The sequence below is a fragment of the Saccoglossus kowalevskii genome, chromosome 2 (assembly GCF_978046115.1).
Source record: "Saccoglossus kowalevskii chromosome 2, keSacKowa6.1, whole genome shotgun sequence".
NCBI classification, from domain to species: Eukaryota; Metazoa; Hemichordata; class Enteropneusta; family Harrimaniidae; genus Saccoglossus; species Saccoglossus kowalevskii.
The window spans coordinates 16,188,275-16,215,935 of NC_140642.1; the positions used below are offsets into that span (position 1 = coordinate 16,188,275).

The 27,661-nt window shown below is 33.5% G+C and overlaps 1 protein-coding gene across 1 annotated transcript in view; it reads right to left on the reverse strand.

Annotated features, from left to right (window-relative positions):
• LOC102808655 (CDAN1-interacting nuclease 1-like) overlaps positions 1-27,661 on the reverse strand; it is an 84,393-nt gene that overhangs the window by 23,851 nt on the left and 32,881 nt on the right. The window contains exons 9-10 of the mRNA XM_085506567.1: positions 4,347-4,412; positions 2,880-2,985 (exon numbers count right to left, since the gene is read on the reverse strand). Coding sequence (XP_085362693.1) covers positions 2,880-2,985; positions 4,347-4,412 — 172 coding nt within the window. The remainder of the gene's footprint in view (positions 1-2,879; positions 2,986-4,346; positions 4,413-27,661) is intronic.

A 27,661-nucleotide genomic window follows, 5' to 3' on the forward strand; every position in this document is an offset into this window, starting at 1 on the left:
GCTTTTAATAGAACAAATTTTGTAAACATGTTTTTAGTACAACTCACAAACAACATAAATTTGTCAGCTGAGCCAAAGAAATAAAATTATACCCCCCCTAGTCAGATCCAACATTTTGTGAGGAAAATTAGCAAAAATACAATACAGGGAAAACGATGATTAAAAATGTGCACAAATTGATGATGTAATTCATCTAGACATGTATAACCCAAATGGCAGCCAAACTACTTGTGTATGAAATGTACTCAGTCTGCATTTTATAAAAGATTTTGGCAACCAAAAAACAACAACACGAAAAACAAGACAATTCTTCACCTAGTGTCACCAGAAGCAAATGATGTGTTCATAGTTTTACATCATGCAGCTGTAATATTTTGGCTAATTAACATACTCGCGATATTATAACTACTGAAACATGCACACACTCAAATTCTAATACCTTAGAGTATTTACAACAGAGCCGATTTTGAAACACTAATAGGCCAGGGAGAAAATATAGATTTATGGAGTTTTAACAAGACTACTGGTATGATGTAAAATTCATAGGATTAAACCCACCAATATATTGTACATGTAGCAGTCACATTTATTCAAATGATATGTTTACACCAGCATTTGATAGTAGATAATAATAAACCCAACCATTGTTGTAAAAATCACTCAGAGGTTGAAAAATAATATTTCAAATGATCACTGGGCACCAGCAGAACCCAAAATTCTGCTTGAAATTAGTTTAAAAAAAAAAACACGCAACAAAACAAAACAATATTTTCTCTGCACTAAATAGAATTGTGATAAAAGACATGTCAATACCGAGGCATTATATGCAGGGCCTGTACAGACCACCATCACATGTTTTATTTTTAAACGCTGTCTATTAATGGATGTTACAGGCTTACCTTACATATGTGTCACCTGCATATTATAATAAAAACTATGTCACACACATTGTCACGTGTAACAAGTTAAATTTTAAAACATGTAACTTATTATCGCACTCACAAATGTCATAATATTTTACCACAATAATTATCACAAAACAAACACAACTGGACCATGCAAAACAAATAGTAACTTTGATACAAGATATTTTTATGGCCTGATAAAACATTCAAGCTTGAATTGGGATAATAAATAAATTATTATTTACACACACCAATGCCAGCAAGTTTAGTAGGGATGAAGAATACGCACCACTAACTAACTTGAATTGATTGTGGGGATTTTTTAAATTTTGATATATAGATACTGATACATAAGATAAATGTATATTAATGTCTAAATTTACAATGAAGCTCAGAGTGAAAAAAACTTGTTATTTAAATAACTTAATTAATTTTGAGATTATGTACATGTGACTTTGACAAAATTATTGATTAAATGAATATAAATGTGACAACAGATTTAGAGTTGAAAGCAGCAGCTACTACAACATGACAAAATAAGGTATGTGACTTTAATTTCAGTAGAAGACAAAACTTGTGATATTATCAGTGAGCTAAAATATCAACAATTCAAGTTCAAGATTGTAAGTGACAAATAACAAGGAGGTAGCAGTAAGACTTGAAAACAACTAGTTCATGGTTTCATTACAGTGCAACAACCCCCTCTGGTGGCCAGTTGGAAAAATTAGACTGAGAACCCCCATGCCCTCCCAAAATCCATGTAGCATGGTCTGTGGTTGCAGAGACTAACCTTTCCTAAATTTTTAAAATAACTTTGGTTTCACTCGTCTGTTACACTTTAAATTGTCAAGAGAATTAGTTACTTTAAATATTCAAAGAACACAATTACTTTATTCATGACTGGTTATTACTTTTAGTTGAATATTAACATCATTATATGATGTGTTTGATGAGTGGAAAATAAAATAAAATAATGGCATTCTTATGGTCATTGTAGTTTGTAGAATTGAGCAATGAAATGGCTAGATACATGTAGAAATAAGGTTATAAACCAAAGTTCCAAAATGTTCTGTCATGTTTTTCAGTCACCACCCCCCCCCCCCCCGGAAAAAAATTGCGCGATCACTAGCACCTATGGGATGGTAAGCAGGACCCCCCCCCCCCATGTAAAATTTCGTGATGCCACCTCTTGTTTTACAGTTAAACAAGTAGAAATAAAAAAAAAATTATGCACAGTATGTTTATAAACCACTATAAAAAGCATGTAAAATGTAGGTCTGTGGATAAAAAATAATATACTTTACATCAGAAAGAGCCCTCCCCCAATCCCCAGCATTAGTAGACCACTGTGAATTCAGGACATAAGGCCAGAGAGTGTTACCTTGTAAGATCATGATTTAATTTGAATAAAATTGTCATTAGCACATTTCTCCAAACAAGCATACATAGGTGAGAAAAGTAACACTGTAACTTATACGGGAAGTGCTGTTATGAAAAAAAATTGTTAGGATAAACATGTCCCTATATTTAAATAATTTCGCACTCAACCAGCAAAAAAAAGACTTATTCATTAATAATCAGCATGCGGTTTCATTTTCGAATGTAATGCAACAAAGTGGTAGAATAGAATATTCTTTTTTTTATTTGTTGTAGACTGAATCTATATAGCGAGTGCACCAAATTTTAACATAACCATATAAGGTATGATTTATGTAAACAACAAACCATTTCAATAAGTTGTGTTGAGTCATTAAGTCTAAAATGATATTTACATTCATGGAGCCTCCCCCTAAGTGTTAATCCCAAAGTTATTAATCCATTTTCATTCTACCCACTGATAACATTTGCAGCCAACATAACATTTCCTTGTTTCAACACTTGGTGGCGCCATTAACATTTTCCTCTTCAGGCAAAAGTTCAGCTAATCATACCAGATGTAGATTTTTACTGAGGGGGAAGGTGAGAAAAACTGACCTGTTCCAGTAACTCCAAAACTGGTCTTTCAAGTATGTGTTATGACTGTATTCATCACCAAAAGATGCTTTACTTTCGATCCAGTTCACTACCTGTCCATCAACAGCTGCAAAAAAAAATCTTTTTCAAGGAAAAACATGCATTTTGAAAAGTGATTTATGGAATATTAGAAGTGGTACATTTTGATATGATGAATAGCAGAGGACTCTTGTCCATCCAATAGTATAACCCTTTGAACACCATACATTTCTTTAGCCCAATTTCTGGTATTTTTGAATAATTTTGGACCAAATTGTACATAATCTCCCAAATTTGTTGAAAAATGTGGATAAGATTATGCAGGTTTATCTCATAAATGACGACATGGTTATATTTATTTATTCATTTATTGGTGATACTAACAAGTTTTCAGATCTAAAGCATTTTCTTTTTCTAACTTTCAAAACAAAGCTGTATATAACCATACCACCTGACTAGCAAACAATGACAGTATTTGACAAATTATCTTCCAATTTTGCACAAAAATAGAAAATTTGAATGTATTTGAATATCACCACAAACTAAAATTGCTCGATACAAGTGAGCATTTGAATCAGGAAGAAATAATGAACAAGCAGCCTGTTGGCTGATATAGCTCTGCTGTGCCTGATGCACGAGAAAAGAATATCAAATCAATCAGTCTAGCCATTTTCAATATTTACTTATTTACTAAAATAAGAAAATTAAACACTAAATGAATTTATCTGACAGAAAAATGAATCAAATCAATGTGATAACGTCAATCCAAGACACGCACATATAAAATGTCAAAACAATCGGTAGTTTTCAAAAAGACACATGAAATAGTTTTTTTTCCATGAGAATAAAATAAATATTCACTAAAATTAGAGAATTGAGTGTATCCTCACTAAATGAACAAATCCAATATAGTTTCACCAAAGTTACCTAAATATAAAATATTAAAGAAACTGGGCATGCAGTTTTCAAGAACAAGTTTTCTTACCAAACATATTCACTGAAATGAGTGAATTGAAGGTATTAACACAAAATGAACAAATCTGAGAAAAAAACAGTCAAGGTACTTTTGTATTGAGTACGAAATTCATACACTACAGAACATGGAAAAAGTTAAAAATGTGAAAGTTTACACTGGTGTACTAGCAGTTATATGAATAGCTTTGCTCAAAGTCGACAGCAGAGCTAAAAATATCTTCCTCTTTGCCTACATTACCAATATTGCTGTGACATTAGATGAGGAATACATCTGCCAATGAAAAAAGCTTGAGTTCAACTGACCCTGAGTGACGGGAGTGTTATAATCCCAGTCACTATGTCTGACGCAGGTTTGCCACCAAATATAAAGGTTATCAGAGACCCATACCATAATGGATGTCTTACCACCAACTTAGAAAACTCATTAGGATAAGATCAGATACGCTTAGCTGCAGTTTGCTGCCCTATGCTTACCAATTGGGACTTCTAATTTAATATCAGGAGTTTTATCATAGCCCCGACTTCTCATCTCATCTTCATCTGTGGAATAAAGTAAAAAAACACCGAGTTAATAAAGTGGAGTGAGCTAGTCTTCTTCTCACTTTGAGGCGCTTACTTCAAGATAAATTTAGATCAGCCACAAAGCTCTCTTGTCATGTATGATTCGGTAAAAGAAGAACATTTCACTAGATGTAGTTTTTCTGTCAAATAAACTTGGGTACTGTTAACATGTCTAGTTAGTGCTTGTTATACATCAATTCTGGACAACTATTTTCTATTGCATAGTTTCTCAACAACGCTTTGAAAGAAAGCAAGAAAGCAGATGTTATCTATTTTGTGAGTAGCTAGAGAAAAGTTTGGACAATAAACATGTTAAAATTAAATGATAAAAACGAATGAATCCAAGGCAACATGACACAGTCACATTCTGGATACATTTAGAATCCTATCACAGTTACAAAATTAAAACTAAAATTTTTATAGTGTAAAGTTTTCTATAAAAAGCATGAAGTGAGAATTGTGAAAAGTCTCTTGCAATCAATATATCAGAGAAGTTGAACAATCACAGCTAGTGAAGAGGAAATACAAGGTTGGTTTGTTTGTGAATACATACACCATTTCTCACTCAAGAAAAATAGAGTTTGATCTTAATTATCTTTACCAAATATATGAAAATGCTGGAAACAACACACTTCATTGTTTGTTTTTTTATTTAATTTTATTAATAATAATCGAAGGAGGCATACTAAAAGATTATAAATCCCATGAAAAAAAAGTCCATATCTAGTGAAAGGCAATAAACAAGTTTAGACGCTTTATTGGTTGACCTTTGTTAACCCTCACCTGCAATCTGTCTGAATCAATTTTCCCAAGATCTTCTTATACTTTGATCTCAGGATCCTTGATGTCATTTTAGGAGAATATGACTGGAAATTTAAATCATCCCTCGACAACATTTCACTCATTTCATGAAGCGTTTACAAATGACAAACAACAGATAACTTCCATCAAATTATAAAAATTTAATCCCTACAATTGAGGATAATTTTTTGATAATAGAAATGTTCCATGTTGAGCTGAGAATTGAATATAAAACACTGACAAATTGTACTAGTTTTGCCAACATCCAGACAAACGTAACAGTTTGCGTTCATTTGATTGACAACTAGTCATACTGTTTTTATGTATTTAATTGCTACCTGTCACCAACAATCAGGAGTGGGTCAACCTTGTTGCATAATTTTACATAATAATAAGTTGCTACATTCCCCTAACCTGTTCAGAGTATGCCAGAGTTGAATAACGCACAATGAGAATTGTCATTTCAAATTATGCTTTTAAACAGACTATATTCTATTAAAATGAAACTATAATCCAGTGATTTATCCCCCCCTCTCATATCTCACTTGACTCCGAAATTAAACCTGAGAATATAACATGTAGGGGGGGTCGAATGACACAATCTGTGTAATTGATGCAGCACCAATTTAGGAACGAATAAGCATAATATCTATTTTGCTGCATGCTGTGCCTCATGCATATGCAAACACATCCCAGAAGGAGTTTTTAGGCTCTACACCATGCCATATGGCATGCTTTTGTGGACACAAAAACCCTGAATACACTGGAGAATTTCACTTTAAAAACCCAAAACACAATGGAAAAGACAATGGGATTATCATTTCCTGATAAAGATTACAAGCAATGTGTAACAAACAAACAAACAAACAAAATGAATTTAAATGGAATTAATTTAAAGGGGTTACATATTTGTTTTTGCGAGTATTTATAGAGGCTTGTTCTTGTCTCTTGTAAGATTATTCCCTCTTAATTAATACAATCGCCAACCAATAATACATGTGTCAACTGAGGCATCAGAAAAGCGTTATCAGGAAGTTTATAAGAAGTTTTAAATTTAGGGAGAATGGCACTACTTTCTCATTTTTAGATTTGCTTTGTTTAAACAAAATTTAGCATGTGGACATTAGTATTTTAGATGAGCCTTATTTGCACTTTCTATATTGCATTCCAAGGTTTCTTTTGACTGTGGAAATCTAGTGTATAAAGTCACCTTTTATTACACATAGTATTGCAAGTGACAGGCATTCATTAATAAATACAACTTGAAATCAGCTTTCATAGGAGTGAATCAAATGGGAAACCCAGGAATATAGAAGAAAAGACCAACCTTGATAGAATAGAAAATCATTTCCAGATTTTTGAATTTGGAAATTGATAAATTGATGTGGATGTCTTGTTAAATCTACAAGCACGATTATTTTTAAATTGGCTACTACTTGCCAAAATTGATGAAATCTCATTATTTGAATAGCACACAGCTAACATTTATACCTTTATCAACGTGTACTCTCTGAAACCTAGGGTCAGACATTATGCAATAAGGTGAAAGCATTAATTTTCACTCCCATTTAGATTCACACTATTTTGACGTTTGGGCATTTTCACTTCATTTCACTGATTTGACAATAAAACATTATTGTTATAATTCACATGGATTTAATTTATCAAACTTTACTTATCATCAAAATGAAAAATTCTTTATTTAATGGTTTTACAGTATGTCCTCAGATATCTGAAGCTAAAGCGACAAAGTTGCCACGTAGCATGCATTCAAATTTCACATAGACAAAAAGTACACTTTTTGTATACTAACGGGGGGTGGGGGTGGGGTGGGGGGTGTGTGTGTGTTTGACGTCACATGAGACCTATATCAAATAGTACGTAGTGTGACGATTGTGGAGCTTTAATCGATATTTTACCACTTACATTAAAATGCAGAAGTAAAAAGAAATAGAAACACAACTTTGTGTAGACTCGAGTAGCAAAACGAAAATTATGACAAATGGTATAACAAAAAGTTTGATGTATACATTGGATATCTTTGTTTACATACCAAAGACATATGAGCATTAACTTTAAAAACAAACATTGTTTGTCATGATCCAGACTGGCAAACAAACACAACACTGGACAGCTAATAATTCATGTGTTTGTTAGGTCATGTTTTTTTTTTTTCATAATTAATCTTTGAGCGAGAGTATCAATTTTTCATTATTATTGAGAAAATTTACTTTTTTTATTGACAGGTCTCACTGAAAATTGGCACACATGTTTGAATACGAGAAAGATGAATGTTCTTTAGTTTAATACAAAAGCACTTTTCTCTAAATGTTGAGAGACATGAGTTATGGTGGTATTGATTAACAATTTGAAATATTTATTGGAAGGTTTATCTGATCCTCAGACTGATTACAGAGTTAATCTGAATAAAATTTGTAAAATAAGTACTGATTAGTTTTGATGACGATAAATATGAACATGTATCGACATCAATTACCCTTATCTATTCAAACTATAGAGATCTGTTAACAATTTTATTATTTTAGTTACAAGTATCTTATCCCACCTGCTACCAATGTTTCTAATGTCACAAATTACATCTCTAAGCATTATCTAATGTGATTAATTATTCATTGTTCAATTCAGACAAACAAATAAGTAAACAAGCAGTCTCTCGGCTGAGATAGCTCCGCTGTTAGCAATGCACATTTCAATAAAAAAAAATACCATCACAAAATGAACAAATTTGAGAGAGGTCCACCTGTAGTATCTTTATCAAATCAATCAGACTCGATTTTTTTAATAAGTCAAAAATATCACTTTTTACCAAAATGACAGAAATATTCATCATAATTAGAGAATTGAAGATTAACAATCTGAGAGGTCCACCTGCAGTACATATATGTATAATATCAAAGCAATCGGACTTTCAATAAGTTTTCAATAAGAAGTCAAAAATATCACTTTTTACAAAAATTACAAAAATATTCATCAAAATTAGAGAATTGTAGATATTATGAAATAAACAAAACTGAGAGAGGTCCACCTGTAGTACCCTATGTGTATTATATCAAAGCAATCAGCCTTGTTTTCAAGAAGAAGTTGAAAATATCACTTTTTACCAAAAATGACAAAAATATTCACGATGATGGACAATCACTCATATAAGCCCTGCTCGACAACTGACGTTGAAATAAGTATAATAAGTTCTTCATTTCACTTTTAGTTTAAGTTAATACGTATCCAGTTTAAACCTTGTATGAAACATTTTTCTGGTATCCCCAATTAACTTTTTATTAGCATCCAGGTTGCCCAAATCCCCCAAATAGATAGTTCATCCGGTGTGAGTTGGTTTTGTACAATCATAATTAACCAATCACGATGATCATTGCATGTTTCATTACAACCAATCACGATAGTGACTGTGGAATCATTTATGACCAATCACGATAGTGATTGGCAATCAGGAACATCACACTGTAAACTGTGATTATTGTAATTATAGATAGCAGACAGACAAACCGAACAGCTCAAGCAATGGCTGGACTCACAAGTATTTCCTGAAGGTTTTTAACTAGCAGTGGGCATATGGTCTGATAAATAATTTTGAATAATTTGATAGTGTTAAATAAAAGGTCAAGAAAAAATTATGATTATGATTATGCATTTTGAATAGCTTCCTAATTTTAGTACTTACGTCAAAATAATCATATTATGATCATGCAGATCAAATTGAACCACGGTACATCAAAAATAATATTATCTTCAGAAAAATATTTCAATCTGTTGTTATTAAATTTGAATACAATGTGTTTCTGGTACAACAAAAATATTGTCTTCTGAGGCTGAAATAATACTAAGACACTTATCGTCTGTGTTGTATACATTCTGCATTTGTCTCATAGCCCACTGAACTCTAAATGCTCTAAGTAAATTTGCTGCACATGTAATCAGAAAAATTGTAGTTTCAACTCATGACAAGTGTGTATGGTAGGGTTGGGTGACAACAGCATGTAACCTCAACCACCAGGCGAAACACACATTTTGTAAACTTGGTTAATAGGCAACAACAAGAAAACAACGGGAAGTTCAACTGCAATTCTCTCGACTAATTTTATGATACACTATTAACAAAATGATTAATAACAAAAATAACTCCAAGAGTTAATTATTATGGTAATTAAGCAATGTTATGATGGGAAATGACAGCATAATTGATTAATTAAGGATAAGCGGGGTCAGCTGGTATACTTGTGCTAATTTTGACCATAATTCTCTCACAAATATCCCACTTGCAATTAATCATCATTCCCTCTTAAACGTCAATTACTGTAATTTAACAACCCAGCAGTAAATATTGGAATTGGCGAGTCAACAGTCTGAGTGGGGGGATAATAGTGCAATCATGCCACTGAGAGGTAGACAAGATGTAGAACCAAACAATTTTAAGCCAACCTAACAAAATGGATATCTCATCAACACCTGATGCAGATACACTTATCTTTCTATCCACAACAGTCATTATTGCGTCACACACATGATGATGTTTATATGCATAAACAAATAAAATACTACATGTAAATGACAATAGAAACAGAATTACGAGAACCATGGTGATAATGGAGACAGTTGTAGTGGATATCTGGTGAAGTGGTCAACTTATACTTTAATGACCCAGGGGAAAGAGGATTAAATCTAGAGAATGGTGTAATTCCTGAAACACGTATAATATCTCTGTTATTAAAATAAGTGACACTTTATTAGTGCTCTCATTAGGATTTATCAAGCATTAGGCCACAGATGTTAAGAGAATTTTTAAAGTTGGGGCAGGGATCCTGTATGATATTAGCAGGATAATTATAATTGACGAATGAGTGAGTGAAACCCAGTTACTAACACTTGTACAACACAAGCTTCCCATATCTGAGTTTTGGGGCCACACGTTACACTAGTATTGAAGAGAACCCTGTTTAAACTTCTTCATAATGTGATATAAATGACATGATCAACATTCTACAAATTATTAACACATATTTTTTAACAGGTATTCTCTGAAATTCTGTTTGCTTTGAGGATGAGAACAAATATTGGGGTCGCTGTACCAATATTTGTATTAAGAGTCCAATTATGTGTAATTTTCAAATTCTAAATATCTGACCAAGTAAGGAATATGGTTTTCAGCCATGATAAAGGCCATGTACCTAGCCACACATAAAAGCACCTCTTCCCTTTGGACACCTGTCCATGCTGATCTATGTCATACCTGTTGAAGCTTGGTGCAATTAAGGAGTATAGATGCAGACTGACAAGAAAGATAGTTGGTCATTTGTGAGGACAATATAGTAATGGTATCAAGCGGGAATGGGAACCTCAAAATAATAAGATGCATTAATAAAATAACTAGTATACTTTCCAGACAGCGCAAATGATAAATTAATTTTATTGTTTATTAGAAATACATACTATAAAATGCTTTATTTTAGCTGGAATTAATTTTTTACTGCATAGACTTTTTGGGTGCCTTGATTTTTGACAATTGAATGTAAAATATAGGAAAAAATGTGTATTTGTTTGATTATATTTTCACTGAATCATCCCTTCAGCGAAAATAAAATCCAAGGGAAAATTTTTATTTTACTGTATTTGCTTGTTAGAAGAACTTGATAGACGTGTGTTTATGGTCAAAATAAGTCATGCTTTAATGATCCAGCAAACATTAAATTCAGGCTACTATAGGAGTTGCATTTCTATTATAAGAGAAAATACAGTACATCTCCAAGATTTGTAATACATGTATGTAAAACAAAGTTAGTTCAGATTGTATAGACGGAATCCCAACGTTACTGTCACTTTAGTGAGCATGCATGGTTTCATTGTAGTGCTAATATTTCTTTTATTAGTAGGGGATACCATATGCTGAACATGTTTATTCTTTTACTGTAACATTAGAGGCATATTGCGACATACGTTTGAAGTGAACACTTTTAAGGGGTACCAATCATTTCATCAATAATACATACCTTGCTTGTCTTGTTTTTTGATATAGAACATACATTAATAAATTGAATAAACCACATATTTTTGATGGTTCGTGGAGAGGGCTATGACAAACAAGCCATGCATGGCACAGTCCCTGTTAGTTATCAAACTTAAGATATATAGTTTTGTTTATAGTAATATAGTTCAATATAGTGATTATGGTGATTATTTAACACTGAAATGATTGACATTCAGTCGCCAAACGAGTACTTGTCCATATTGTCAAAATGGTCATATATCTGTATATCTATAACAGGATTAATAATGAATATATCAAATTTTAACATAATCAGTCAAATCATGTCAGAGTTACGGCTCTAGAACAACATTCATTAAAACAAAATGGCCACCAGTCATCCATTTTTAATCGGATTTGAAAAATAAAATGAAGTGCATCAAGGACCTATAATGTCTCGTGTATGTACCAATCTTGAACAAAATCCATCCATAAACAACCAAGATCTGGTTCCGAAATGCAGAAATGCTTTATTTTTGATGATTTTTTTAGAAATAAAATGGCCACCACTTGGCCATTTTGAATTAGATAGTCAAACAAATATATTTATATATCTATGACATAATCTATAATGAATACAATGCATATAACATTTGACCACAATCAGTCAAAGCATGGCAGAGATGTGGCACTAGAACTGCATTCATTAAAACAAAATTACTACCAGTTGGCCATTTTAAATCTGATCAGGAAAAAAAATGACGTGCATCGAAAGCCCATAATGTCCCACGTATGCACCAACAAAATCCATCCATAAATGCTTGATTTTGATGATTTTCAGCACAAAAATGGCCGTCATTCAGCCATCTTAAATCAGATCATGAAACAAATTGATGTGCATATGTGAAATATTATGTACGATATATGTGTGAAGTTTGAATGTGATTGGGCTAGGCATGTTTAAGATATAGGTCCGGACGCACACACAAACACATAGAGACCCAGACGCACAGAGGTCAATCATTAAGTCCTTGTTTTCAGACTGCATCCGAACGGAGACTAAAAAACATTATATACATATTTCAGACAGGGATGAACTGCCAATAACCAGACTCATTGTCCATATGTGGTATACATATAGATTTATAGAAAAAGAAACAACAGTAAAAACAATCAACATGAATTCTTCATAGACCACAGGTACTGAATTCTTTTAATTGATTCAGCCCGCCATTGTTTCATACTATCATAAACAAAATTTATTTAAAAAAAAAGTTTGATATAGTATTATGCATGTTAAGACACCCCCAACTAACAATTTAAGATTTTCTTGAAATCAATATAAATAATCCAACCCATTCTGGTTCATACACAAATATTGTGCATCCAATCAATTTGTAAAAAGTGTCGTAGACGACTAAATTTTCAATCGAACAAAATTTTACAATTTTTCTTGACTCACAAATATTTTACAGTATTTCTAAGTGTGAGTGAATTCTATAAACGTGTCTCTCGAAGACAAACATGACATCTAAATGGTATATCTCTATCAAATTATCAACCATACGTGACTGAATGAGAACCATATTGCATATTTTACTTGTGCTCATACTGTCTGGTACAACATGCTTAGGCTATGGACATACCAAATCTCTCATTTATATATTTATCTGAAATAATTTTGATGCCCTCTGCTGATCAAAGCATGAACACAGAACAATAGCCAAGTCAAATACTATTATACTGCATTGTACTAATAAGAGAAATCATACACATTTTTTAGACTTCAGTGAAAACCTATTTACTTAACAAGCAAGATGTTTGAAGCAAATATATAGACTTAGGATTAAAAGAATTTATAAAAATTTTTTAAAGAGAATTACATGATCTATGTGCCACACCATTCTCTTAATTTATCTCTGGGTCTTCTAATTGGAGCCTAATGACAATTTTATAATACTCATTTATAAAAAACCATGATGTTAATTTGGATTAAAAACTCATTGACAGAACAGGTCTTGGGTGTTGATGGGTTCACAACAGTGAACACTGGTTGCTGTGTAAAAATCTAACTATATTTCTATTTCAGGCCTTAGCATTGATACAAGTTTTAAAGTTTATGACATGCAAATACAAAGCATGTGTTCAGGCATAGACCCTACAGGATCACATTTATATTTTAGCTTTTGTACACATGGCATTTTCATCAATTAAATTTTGATCTTAATTCAACAAATAAAACACTGCCTTTACAATTCAAATATACAAATTTGAAACCCTTTAAACATAGTCAAATATCACACAAAGACACTAATTGTGTACTAATGTGCCTTATTATCAATGAGTGAATGAATGTTGCTTGAAATAGCACTGTAATGAGAATATGATCAAATAGCTGGTGTCAATATCTGATCAAAGGAATCAGCGCGCATGTAATCAAAAGTGACATGATGTATCTATCACCCACATTGTCACTCTCATAAACTATGATAAGGTTAATTGTTGTCCTCTGTTACACTGTTACAATACCAGAATCCCACATGTATATATGCTTTTCGATTAAAATGAAAAACAAAATTGTTCATTGTCAGGATATGATGCATAGATGGGGCACTTATTAACGCTTGTTTTGTTTCCTATTTTTTCCCAAACTCTTTTTTTCCACAGATATGATGGATCACCCGTCCAAACTATTCAATATGTCAGAGTGTGGCAAGTATGCATCAAAAACACAAAGCGTGGAAAATCTATTGTTAAAATGAGACAAATTAGATTTTCAAAAACTTATTACAAATGGTGTTCACTATTAAAATATTATTTTCCATCACTGTGTCCAAATATGAAAACTAAACTGATAAATTATTTGTTGCCTTTAAGCAGATCAAAAGGCAAAGTCTTATTGGAAAAATGGCATACTGCCATTCATATTTTTTTAGATATGCTTACATTATGTGTAATATGGAAAGGGGATTGTGGAGGATTAAGCGGTGGATGACTGAGAAATTACCTGCGATTACGTTAAGCCAAAAACTCTTAGCAATCTGAAATTGAAATGCAGAAATGATCAGTCTGCATGTACGATAAAAATTGAAATCACGTAAAATAAATCAGAGACTGGAGTTAGCTATTCTATGCATTTATAATTGAGGCTGTAGCCTGGAATTAAGGCATAAAGCTGAGTTATATAGCCCTAAAATACTAGTATGTCAATGCCAGGTATCATTAGAATGTGTATATATATATATATATATATATATATATAACAGCAATTGAAAATGCAAAAGTATAATATAGAATAGAATAGAATAGAATAGAATAGAATAGAATAGAATAGAATAGAATAGAATAGAATAGAATAGAATAGAATAGAATAGAATATAGTAAAAAACGATATGAGATGGGAAGAAAAACAGTAAATAGGATAGTAGACTTGGCTGATATAGACAGGAATATTATGGGATGGAGAAAAATAGTAGAATAGATGAATTTTGAAATATGAAATATGGGATGGAAAAGAATAGTTGGATAAAACCCAAAAATTAGCTAGACTAGAATAGAAGACTCAAATACAAAAGAATAGTGGATATTATGGGATGAAAAAGAATGGTAGAATAAATGACAAAGACATAATAGAATATTGAAATATTATGGGATAGAAAAAATAATGGAATAAAAGAGAAAAATTGGTAAGCTGGATTAGAATACTCAATATAGAAAAGAATAGTGAATATTATGGGATGAAAAAAAAAGTAGAATACATACTAAAGATATGCTGAGATAGAAAAGATTAGAACCAATTAATATAGAAAATTGTTTTTAATAAAATGGGTTGGAAAAGAAGCGTAGAAAATATGACAAAGATTGAATAGGCTGAGCTATAGCATTGAATAGAATAGAACAAGTGACTAGACTAATATAGAAAAGAATATTGAGTATTATGGGATTGAATAATGGAATAAATCACCAGGCTAGGCTAAGCTAAGCTAGGATAGGATAGAGTGGAAGAAACAGAATGAAATAAAAATGCAAAGAATTAGACTAAGAATGCTATTATATGGAACAGAATATAACAACACATAGAAGACAAAGATAGAATAGGGTAGACAAACCAGGCAAACTGAGTAGAAAATAGGAGTGGGGTAATATAGACACACATACAGTATACACAAGAGCATGGATGACAGATGGAATGAAATAATAGAATAGACAGATACATAAGATTCTCTACTGATAGGGTGGATATGGAAAACCACATTTCACCTGAGAGCAACTCATACAGATGCTATTCATTAAATCAGTTTCAAATAATCATGGAAACAAGGCAATTCCCACAGACAGGAAATAGCAGTTATTATTTCTATGACTGGCTACTGTAATCAGAAAAAAACACAAAAAATAGCTAATTCTAAAGTACTTTGTAAATGAATTGCAGGATGTATCCCAAATTACATGAGCATTGCCCCCCTTGTTCAATTACACAAAATTGAATTATTTTACAAATAAAGAACATCCTGTGCAAATACAATTTTATGTGACAAAAATAAATCGTACATCAGCTAACTTAAAAAAATGCAGATACAGAGAAACACAAAGCACTGCATGTACAATTAACATTTTAAATTTGCATATCATTTGCATAATGCATACTAATAGGGAGTGTAGATTGAGAAGCAGATGATTGATCTTTTTGATGACAGAAAAGTAAAAGGCTTTACACTGTGTGGAAGCCAGAGATGTTTCTAACACCTTAGCTGTAATTCAGTCATTGATGAGTCAGACTGATTAGCCGACCTGATTCCATGATTGATGTCTGTTTTCAGGCAACCCTAATTATGGACAAGGTATTGAACGATGAATCATGATGAAAAGGAGGTTCAGGGTGAATAACGCAATGTTTGCGAGTCTGCGGAAAATGGCTGAAATTATCCATGCTTGTCTTATTTTCATGAAAATCTTGACTGCTGAAAAAAAATGCTCTGATTGTTGGTTCATATGTAATTGTGAAGTTCAACCATTGGCTGTGAGCAATCATTCATTATGTTAAATGTGAGAATTTATGCATGCAGATGGCAGCAACAATAGATAATATGCAAATTATAATATTGCAAGTAAATATTGAATTCTTCAACACCTGATTCTAAAAACAACAACTATGAAATGAAATATTTTTTAATGCACGAGAAATTCGGATACAATAGGGATACTTTCTATGGAAGAGAAGACATATTTTATGTCAATATGATGTATGATTCGTTTACATTGAATGCTTAGGAAGCAACTAAGGCAACAAGGGAATGACCATTAAAAACTATGGGGGTGAGGAGAAAAGTTTTGCACTTATTTGTTTCTTCACTTAGATGGGTTTTTTTCTGTAGCATTTTTGCACAACCCCTAAGTTTCAACACATGTAACACCAAATATTTCTGTGAAGACTATTAAATCTCATTTATTTCATTACCCTGTGTCCGTTTACATAACCAGGCCAAGTGACGAATGAAAGACAATTGATTTGATTTGCATACTGATTAAGCTGCGTAACAAAAGGTTTGGGATAAATTAGGGATGCAATATGCAATTTTGTTCATGTAATCACTATCTTGATGAAATTGCTCAGTTTTGTCACTTTCTAGGTGACATTCAAGCACTTTTTCACAGAATAACAGTCCCAGTAGATCAAATGTCTGTATATTTATAATGATCGAAAACAAATTAGTTGTTTATCCGCAGTCAAATATAAAGAAATATTTTATTGCATTTTTGATTATTGAGACTACTGATGTGTGCTAATGATGCACAAATTACACCATCTCTTTACATCAAAATGGTGTCTTATAGATGTATTTGTGCACTTCTGAGTTATAACCACAAGATAATAAACTTGTCCGTAAAATTGAGTCCGTCAAGTTGAAACAAACATGATGAGCATATGTATCCTATTATCATTTGTTTTGACAAAATCCAAAACAGGGTATTATGTATGAAATATGTACAAATTTGAGCAAAGCATGATGTGTGGAAATTGTTTACCAATCAGACTGATTATGTGGTTGTAGAAATAGTGTACAGAAACGCTAACAAGCAAGTACTTCCCAAGGTGCACAGTGATCAACTACTGCTGATAGTATGGGCATTGATGACTTTCAAAAAGCTTCAAAAACAAGCATTGACAATGCTTTGTACAAGTAACATCTAGATATATCACAAGTCTACCAATCATTATCAATTTCAATGCTGTAATGTATTATAATCACACATACAGACTGTGAAACTATGATAAAACCCCACAACACCAAATGGCCGCCAGTCGTCCATTTTTGTTCGATTCTCAAACAAAAAACGGTATGCACAGGACACAAGTTAATTGAAATCACCCTGTCAATTTTACACAAAATGGCTATCAATTTAACAAATTAGGTCAAATAAAATAATAATAAAACCTATGGTATTAGCAAGGAATACTTGTGTGCAAACTTTCGCAGAATCAGGTAATATATTACTGGGAAATCAACATGAATAAAATGGCTACCAGTTGGTAATTTTATCTGAATATGCATGATTACGATACAAAGTTTGAATGAAATCGACCAGCCAATCACAGAGAAACTGTACTGGACACATTTAAGTATCCAAATTCAGTAAATTTGAAGACCAAATGGCTGCCAGTCAGCAATATTTGATTATAACTGGTAATGACAATCGACATGCAAATGTAAGTCATCTTACATGGTCTTTTAGTTATTGAATTTGAATGAGATCGGTCAAAGAATGTCTTAGAAATGGCTCTGAACAAACAGACAAAACAAATAAGTTACAGCATGGTGAATGGTGAAAATATCAATTTCAAAGAACCTACATAAAATTACACAAAAACCAAACTGTAATTCTATAATAAATAAATGCACAACTAACACAGGGCATGTTCTCTAAATTTTCAATTACAACATTACGTATCATACTTGTTTTGGTCATGTGTGTCCAAGGTAGATTATATGCACAATCTTACATCAAATCTTTCAATAATTTAGAATATGGTAATCTTGAAGAAATTATATCAAATTTGAAATGCATTCTCAAAATTTAAAAAAAACAGTCTTGTTTAAAGTATTTGAAAATAAATTGACAAAAAAAAAAAATAATGTGTGAACAGTCATTTGGAGAGAACACTTCTATCAAATTTGACACCACATCTTTTTTCCTTATTGCCAATAACTCTCACCTTACTCTCGTTAAAATCAAACATCAGGAAAGGCCATCAGCAAGAAAAAAAGGAAATATCACAGATGAAAAATGTTTCAATTAGTACTTCATCAACCCCAACTACAGAAATTGCAATATGCTAATTTGATGAACAACAAATTCCTGTCCCACATGGCTCATTGTAAGCCTCCCTGCAGTGAAAAACTTGTCTAGAATCACATTTGTAGGTCTAGTATTACACTTTGATGAATTAAGCCAGTAAATGTTTTCTGTCTTTTGGGACTGGCAGAGTTAGTAAATGGACTTGGCAGGGCTAACCTCGGAGCTCATCCATCATTGTGATGCATGGGTGTTGTGTATGCTTCCTTGACAGCTTACTGACCTGCGGTGTAATATTGTGTCTATGTGTACAGCAATCCCATAGTTAGACAGACTGAGGAACAACTCAGGTCTGAGGAATACTGAATGAGAAATTTCAAGGTGGTGATGTTTTCTGATGATGGATTTCTATTAGTTTTTCTGCTTCCTCAAAAAGATGAATAAAGCATAAAAGCAGCATAACAATGACATGTGCATATTTATTGCATTAAATGTAGCTTTTACATGGAAGAGTGCGTGCCTCTGGCAAATATGCCACCCACATATGTAACAGATATAGCTGATGTTCCACTAATGTACATTCTCACCTTCACATGATGAGCTGTGAACTGCCATCCTTGCAGTTCAGTTTTTATGTTCGATTGAACTAATAAATAAAAGTTATTATGGGGGAAAAACACTATAAATTAAAGTGCATAGAAACATAGAAAAAAAGCATAGAAAATACTACATTCAAAACAAAATCAGCGCTGGATGGAATTTCAAGCTTCAATCGCAGTTTGAAAGAAAATTATAATCAACATTTCATTAATACAAAACACTACAATAAAAATAAAAATGCCACTAATAATCCCTTTTTCTCTGACATACAGAGAAATAACCAATTTGCCTAGTGAAGAAGAGGAAAATACTGAAAGCTCAAATACCTGGTGACTATATCTCAATTAATACTTTATCTTGGTGCAGTTAAGACTATGATGAGATCAAAAGGAGGATACTTTTTTCTCTATGATTAATTGTGTGAAAACTAACTAGCATGACAGTGCATGTACAAAGGTCAACCAACATGTCATCATTTTATTTTTTCCAGCATTACACTTGATTTGTCCTGACACCCAAACTTGCACATTGCCTAATCTGGCATGAAAACACTCCAATGACATCACCCAAACACCCATCCTTCACTCTAGGAGAGCTGAACATCTTCTTTGAAGAAAGAGATTCTAAATTTAGCAGGAATCCCAAAAACTTGTGATGAAGACCATCCAGAGCATACAAGCCTTGACACATGCATAATAAACAAACGTCAACAGGAGAGGTGTACGCTTTGTTTCGGATGTTATCCCAATGCTGCTAACCTGCAGATCATAGGGTTAATTGGGGTATAAACTACACGAGAATTTATTGCTAAACCAACGCGACAGACGGATCATTTTCACTGATTTATACCCAAGATTCTCATGATGGTTTACAAATACCTAGGCTCAGTGATTACATTTCATAAAAAGCTGGGAAGATTTATTGCTGTCTAACTGCCAACAGAGTTCAAATGACAGAGTTCTGAAATGCATGTGTGGTACACAAGGTGATAAAACCTAATTTGTATCTTGTACCTGGTTAAATATCGCTATGCTGTTTTACCACCTTCCTGCAGACTCGCTCCTTTCTATATTTCTCACCTTCACGACTGACTGATCACTCTCTTGTGCTGCTTGGAAAATATGGAACTAGTCCATAGGCAGAGAAACTATGTACCAGTCTGGCATAATAAACTATTATACGTTGCAAAATACTACATGTGGGTGAACAAAATACAAAATGGATTCAATGAAACCTACAGATATATAAGTGCTATAGAATGTGAAAAAAAACAACAAAGAGGACAATTTGGTATAAATTTTTATCCAAAGCACTTCATAAAATACCAGGTCATTACGTGTCATGCCAAAAGTGTATCACCACTAGGGGACAGGATTTAAACTGAAGAACAGAGTGGGCCACTTGAAAATGCTAACAATAAATCAAAAGACTTCAATGTGTCATGTTCAGAAAGACACTATTGTCATGACAGATGTCTTTTTAAGTTTTTTGGTTGACTGCAAATTAGACATTCCCTTTAGTCGCCGGATCTGAAGCAGCCAGTCAAACTTTTGAAAACACAAAGTTTATATGCATAAATATAAATAGACTACCAAAGGTTTTTCAGAGTTTGGTATGTAAGATATTGACAGTACCTTATGGTTATAGTAAATGGACACAAAGCTTGCATCAACGCATGGTCACTCCATCCACTTAATACTCGTTTTGTTACCTTCAAACAAGTTTTGTGTGTTCAATTCTGACAAATCAATGACAAATGTAGCTGTCAGAAATCACTAAACATTAATAATTTCAATACACTGTATATTTTCACTGCTATAAACTATGTTGAGAATAAAAATCGTTGTGATTCCCTGTCTCGAGGACACCCATCGAAATGATCAGTGACTCTCTGTCTCAAGGACCCCCAGCTAAGTGATCTCTGTGACTCCCTGTATCTGTACCATGGAGAAAATTCTAAAAGCACTCATCTGAGGACAAGTAAGCTTTTGACAGCGTTTTTCATGATGGCCTGCATTTAAAATTACAGCAAAATAATATTACCGACAAAATGTACAACATAATTGAAGACGTGTATAGTAATATCAAATATGAAGATAGCTTAAGTACACAATTGACTTCATCTACAGAGGTTAAACAATCTTCTTTTAATTATTTTGTTAATGACCTGCCAAATATTTTCAACCGTAAAATCTATGACCCACCAGTCTTAGCAGCCTTCTCTCTGCTGATGATACAGTTAACATTACAAAATCTAAGACCAGTTTGCAAAATTGTCTGGATAAACCTTCCAAATACACAATCAAATGGCAACCAAAAAGTTAATACAGAAAAATTATGATATTTATTAAATCAAACAGACCACTAAAAAAGGAAGGAAAGGAACTTGACACTGAAAACAAATTTATCATCTATAGAAAATCTAAAAAGAAAAGGTCGCAAAGCATTGTTCTCCCTGAAAAAAAAAAAGATTGATCATGATAGAAAACTAAACATTGAGTTATCACTTTCCCCTTTTGATAAACTAATCAGACCAATCATTGATTACGGTAGTGATATTTGGGTGATGAATGTAACATGAAATCAAGCATTGAGGATGTACATCTCAGTTTCTATTGGTGTCTACTACACTAGAAGTATCAGGGAACACATCCAAATGAAGTTTTCATTCAAAAAGAAATTATAAAATAAACTAAGCATCTATAAACAAAGTTTGGATGTATTTGAACAGTGTGAATTTGAGATATACCGGTATGCAGAATCTTGACATAGAATCTTGACAAAAGTCAACTTGCATCTTCAAGAAATGATATACCATAAATTCTCTAATTTCAGCATCATTTTTCACACATTTCAATCTTTCCTGGCGTCTAAATTATGGGCGTTGTATCCAATTTAGATTTGTTGTCGTCACTAACGCCTATTCAATGAGTACAATGTTTGTTGTTTATGAATGGGTAAACTTTGTTTCGATAATGAGTTGTTATCACTGTAAAGGAATTAAATTCTACTTTATAAGCTTATCTTTCTTGATTAAAAAAAAAATAAAATTTCCCACCGAAATCAATGCCAGAAGATCATACAACATTGGTAAATCTCTCCCGTATTGCATTTGCCATGAGTTCGCTGAACTGTAACTTAGCATATTTCAATGACCTATTGCAATTTGAATGTGTTGGCACCATCCAGCATTCTGATTTAGTTAAAAAACGACTTGATCTATCAGGTTAAAGAAAACGATTTCAGGTCAACTTAAATATAAAAAAAAAACATGGCGGATTTTGAATTTTGTTGCATTTCTGGACTATGTCCAGTAGGAGGCTATGATCAGGTGGTCTTTAAACACAGGTCTGTTTACAAATAAATTGCATTGGGACTGCCCAAAGATTTTCACTATGTGCAGGTGGTCTTTAAACACAGGTCTGTTTACACATAAATAGCATCGGGACTGCCTAAATGTGTTCACTATGTGCAGGTGGTCTTTATACACAGGTCTGTTTACACATAAATTGCATCGGGACTGCCTAAATGTGGTCACTATGTGCAGGTGATGTTTTTACATGGGTCAGTTTATACATAAATTGCATTGGGACTGCCCAACTGTGGTCACTATGTGCAGGCGGTCTTTATACACAGGTCAGTTAACACATAAATCGCATTGGGACAGCCTAAATGCGGTCAGTATGTGCAGGTGATGTTTTTACATGGGTCAGTTTATACATACCCGGTAAATTGCATTGAGACTGCCCAAAGGTGGTCACTATGTGCAGGTGGTCTTTATACACAGGTCAGTTAACGCATAAATTGCATTGGGACTGCCCAACTGTGGTCACTATGTGCAGGCGGTCTTTATACACAGGTCAGTTTACATATAAATCGCATTGGGACTGCCTAAATGTGGTCACTATGTGCAGGTGGTCTTTATACACAGGTATGTTTACACATAAATTGCATCCAGACTGCCCAAAGGTGGTCACTATGTGCAGGTGGTCTTTATACAGAGGTCAGTTTACACATAAATTGCATTTGGACTGCCTAAAGGTGGTCACTATGTGCAGGTGGTCTTTATACACAGGTATGTTTACACATAAATTGCATCGAGACTGCCCAAAGGTGGTCACTATGTGCAGGTGGTCTTTATACACAGGTCTGTTTACACATAAATTGCATCGGGACTGCCTAAATGTGTTCACTATGTGCAGGTGGTCTTTATACACAGATCGGTTTACACATAAATTGCATTTGGACTGCCAAAGGGGGCCACTATGTGCAATTGGTCTTTTTACATATGTAAGTTTACATATAAATTGCATTGAGACTGCCCAAAGGTGGTCACTATGTGCAGGTGGTCTTTATACACAGGTCAGTTATCACATAAATCGCATTGGGACAGCCTAAATGTGGTCACTATGTGCAGGTGGTCTTTATACACAGGTCAGTTAACGCACAAATTGCATTGGGACTGCCTAACTGTGGTCACTATGTGCAGGCGGTCTTTATACACAGGTCAGTTTACATATAAATCGCATTGGGACTGCCCAAAGGTGGTCACTATGTGCAGGTGGTCTTTATACAGAGGTCAGTTTACACATAAATTGCATTTGGACTGCCCAAAGGTGGTCACTATGTGCAGGTGGTCTTTATACACAGGTCAGTTTACACATAAATTACATTGGGACTGCTCAAAGGTGGCCACTATGTACAGGTGGTCATTATACATGTATAAAGCAGTGGCAGATCTAGGGGGGGGGGGTCTTGGGGTCCACCCCTGTAAAGGTAGTCACTAACACAGGTTTGGCTATATACCAGTATTTGACTGGATGATTGTAAAGCAAAATCACATTGAGGATTACCTATTTGTTTGTATTTGTACATGTACAATGTTAAAGCCTGAATGATAGTACAAAAACAAAATGGCCACAAGACTGCCATTTTGAATTGCCAAACAAAATAATGTGCAAATGTAACCCATGTATTATGATTTATAAACACTGTCAGTCCAGCATGCTTGCAAATTAACATCTGATGCAAGTCCCCAAATTATTAACATAGTCACACACTATGGACTATACCTCAATGTAAAAAGAATATAGAACAGCAATTTAAAAATGAATAATAGTCACACGATAATTTATTATAATTATAAATATATAATATTTTCACCACAAGAAGGGCATGTAATGTAAAGGACCTGTCTATCAGTTACCATAACAACTGACATACTTAGTTTGGAACACATCCAATACAACACAAAAAGCATATTTGGCTAGCATATGCCTGGAATATTGGAGATGTGCCTTTAAGAGCAAATTGTATTGTGGGGACGCCAATAGAATATTATCTATCATTTCCGAGAAAAATATGCTGATTGCATGAGGAATGATCACATATGCAAATCATACTAGTATTTGATGTCAGTAACCGATCATGTCCCTGCAATGCAAGTACACAAACAAGCACCACAGAGTACCTAATTTCAATCCTGAAATAACATTTTTGGAAGATCAAAAATTAGCTAAATGCTTTAGAAAACAGAATGACTGCAGTCTCAATGCAATTTATATATAAACAGACCTTTGTATAAAGACCACCTGCACATAGTGACAACCTTTGGGCAGTCCCAATGCAATTTATTTGTAAACAGACCTGTGTATAAAGATCACCTGCATATAGTGACAACCTTTGGGCAGTCCCAATGCAATTTTTTTGTAAACAGACCTGTGTATAAAGACCACCTGCATATAGTGACAACCTTTGGGCAGTCCCAATGCAATTTATTTGTAAACAGACGTGTGTATAAAGACCACCTGCATATACATGTAGACGACTAAAAAAAAAAAAACTCATAAATACGGGCTAGATTTTTGATGGCACCTTCAATATACTTTGTATATATAAATCCTTAAAAAATAGGTGTCGCCCCCACCCCGAAAAAAATTAACCTGCTCAAACTTCACTAAGAATTTGAGATGACAACAAAAAACCCCATTATTAACCACAAACGTTTCTCAACCTCATAAAACAATTATTTACCTCATTGAATAATCACAACATTGGGCAGGAAGAGAAAACTTCATATCCCTTCAGTTAATAATACTTATGGTAATATTACATGTCTTAGATCATTGTGCAAGCATTCAGGCATGCTCAAATCGAAAATCATTGATGCTTGAATAGAGTAAAAAAGCAGTCATTATACATCTAAATTTAATAAGTCTGTTAATTATTCAAAAGGTTGGAATTTTACTGATTGGTAAATGGAGTGTTAAAATTAAAACCTAGCGACTATGTCAAATTAATCCTAGAAGTTATGAAACATTAATGAAATTTAAAGTCTGTAAATATTACTCTTGTATTTATATATAAATCTAAAAAAACCAGGGCCATAGAAATTACCTTGTAAACTGAAGCAGGTCAAATCCTGACCTCACCTGTGTCCTTATACCATTGTTCTATTTCATTGGCAGCAACACATATTTGATCGGTAGTATCAGGCCTTAAACCCGATCTTGCAAAGCTCTTGACCCATATCAACTGTTTATTTTCTTCTTTTAGTGTTCTTAACAGCTTTTTTGTACCTGCTTGTTTTTGCTTACCACTCATGAAAGATCAATGTATTATAGTGGCCTTCAGACATTGAATGGTTCTTGTTTTGTGGTAAAATACCAAAACCCCTTCAACACATGTAAGCTACTAATTTGATAGGGGGAGGGCGCTAAATATGGTAGATTGCTGGCTAAAAACGTTAACCATTGGTTGGCATTTGATCCTTCCAGCAACTCCTGAATTAAGATGAAAATGTTTTCATTCATCAGTCATTAAAATGAGTAAATTCTGGCTCTAATTTATCCAACAAATCTCTGGCATAGAAATCCCTTAACTAAATGAAAAATGTTACGCTATGATAATATCCACAAAATTTGTTATGCTACTTTGTTTGTCAACAGTGAATAAACTTATAATTTAAAATTCATATTTCCCCAATACTTTTCAGTCCTCCAATTCAACAGTAAGGAAAAACAAATTTAAGAAATGTGCAAGCCCTGGAAATCACTTGTAATGTTTGTTGACAACATTGACTGTCCCCTTCACTCCACACTCTAAGTAGTTTCCATTACCAAGAAAAGGCATTAGTGAGAGCAGTACCAAGCATCTTTCTTGTCTTGTTTCTCTGATCTGTAATTCCTACACTCGCCCACGCAATATACAGGTGTAAGAAGTAAAGTTTAGCCACCCTGATTTCACCAGCACAAACAACAACATCCTCATCACCTTCCGCTGCATAGTTAGTATTTCAACTTTTTAACAAAGCCTGGGCATCATTAGAAAAACCACGCCCCCTCTCACATTACCACTCACTGGCCAACGTAAATATTGATAGTACAATGGGAACCTTCCCAATATCTCCAATTCACAGGAGGAAAGGAGAAGAGATTATGAACAGCCGAAGAGTGCCTAAAGTACCAAAGAAGAGAAAAGAACTTCAGGAAAACTACAAGTGAGATGTCTAGCAAAGGTCAGAAGAGGTGTTATGGATACATGCCCTCTGTCTCTCAACTGAAGGGTTACTGTGTTGTGTGGTGTAGAATTGCAAGTGACAAGAGCCAAGAAGCCAAGAAGCTAATGATCCTGAACTGTGTGCTTGCATACTAACTGCACCATTAGTGATCTTTGACAAAACAAACAAGTCTGCTCAACAATTCCCATAAGTTGAGTCCATCCATCATCCCACTGTCCTACAGTGTTGGGGAACACATCACCCAGATATGCATGTAGTATAAACACAGTAGGTGACGAGTTACAGAGGGGGTTAGGGGACTAGATAAGTATAATTATCATAGCAGATTTGTTTGTAGACATTCCAGGAGAGTGGATTTATTCACATGGCTCCTCAAGATAATGAGGACCCAGAGGTTTGGAAACTGATGGGTGATACCATTCTGTACTTTCAAGAGGTTTCAACTTTGTGAAGATAATATTACATTTCAATAAATCATATCAAATAAGAAATTATAAAATATATGATACAAAAAGAAAATACAAACAGAATTCCAATTAAAAACTGTATTATATACATGTATAGTCATATTACTATCAGTGTATCAGTTAATTTAAGTACATATGAATAATAATATCATCATTATATAAATGTTCAGTAAGAATTGTTGGTGGTTGCAAATTACTCCTTTTACTGTTTCTGGGTTAGCTGACAACTCCTATAAACCTTAACCCAAACTTTTATTCCTAATCAAAATTGAATTACAAGTTAGGAGTGGTGATTTATCTGGGGAGAAGCTCTGTTCACATCGAGTGACACCCTGCCCTCTAAGTTGCTGCTAAGCTTATTGAGCAGAGGATTTCAGTCAAACCAATTTGCACATAATACATAATATTCAGGATCCATTATGAGAATTACCCCATTTTTAAATTCATTAAAATTTTTTAGACAGAACAACTTATTTGCAGCATAATATGATTGATAACAAATATGTTGTTGAATTTTTTCACGGTAGATTACCGGTAATTATGTTGTGTT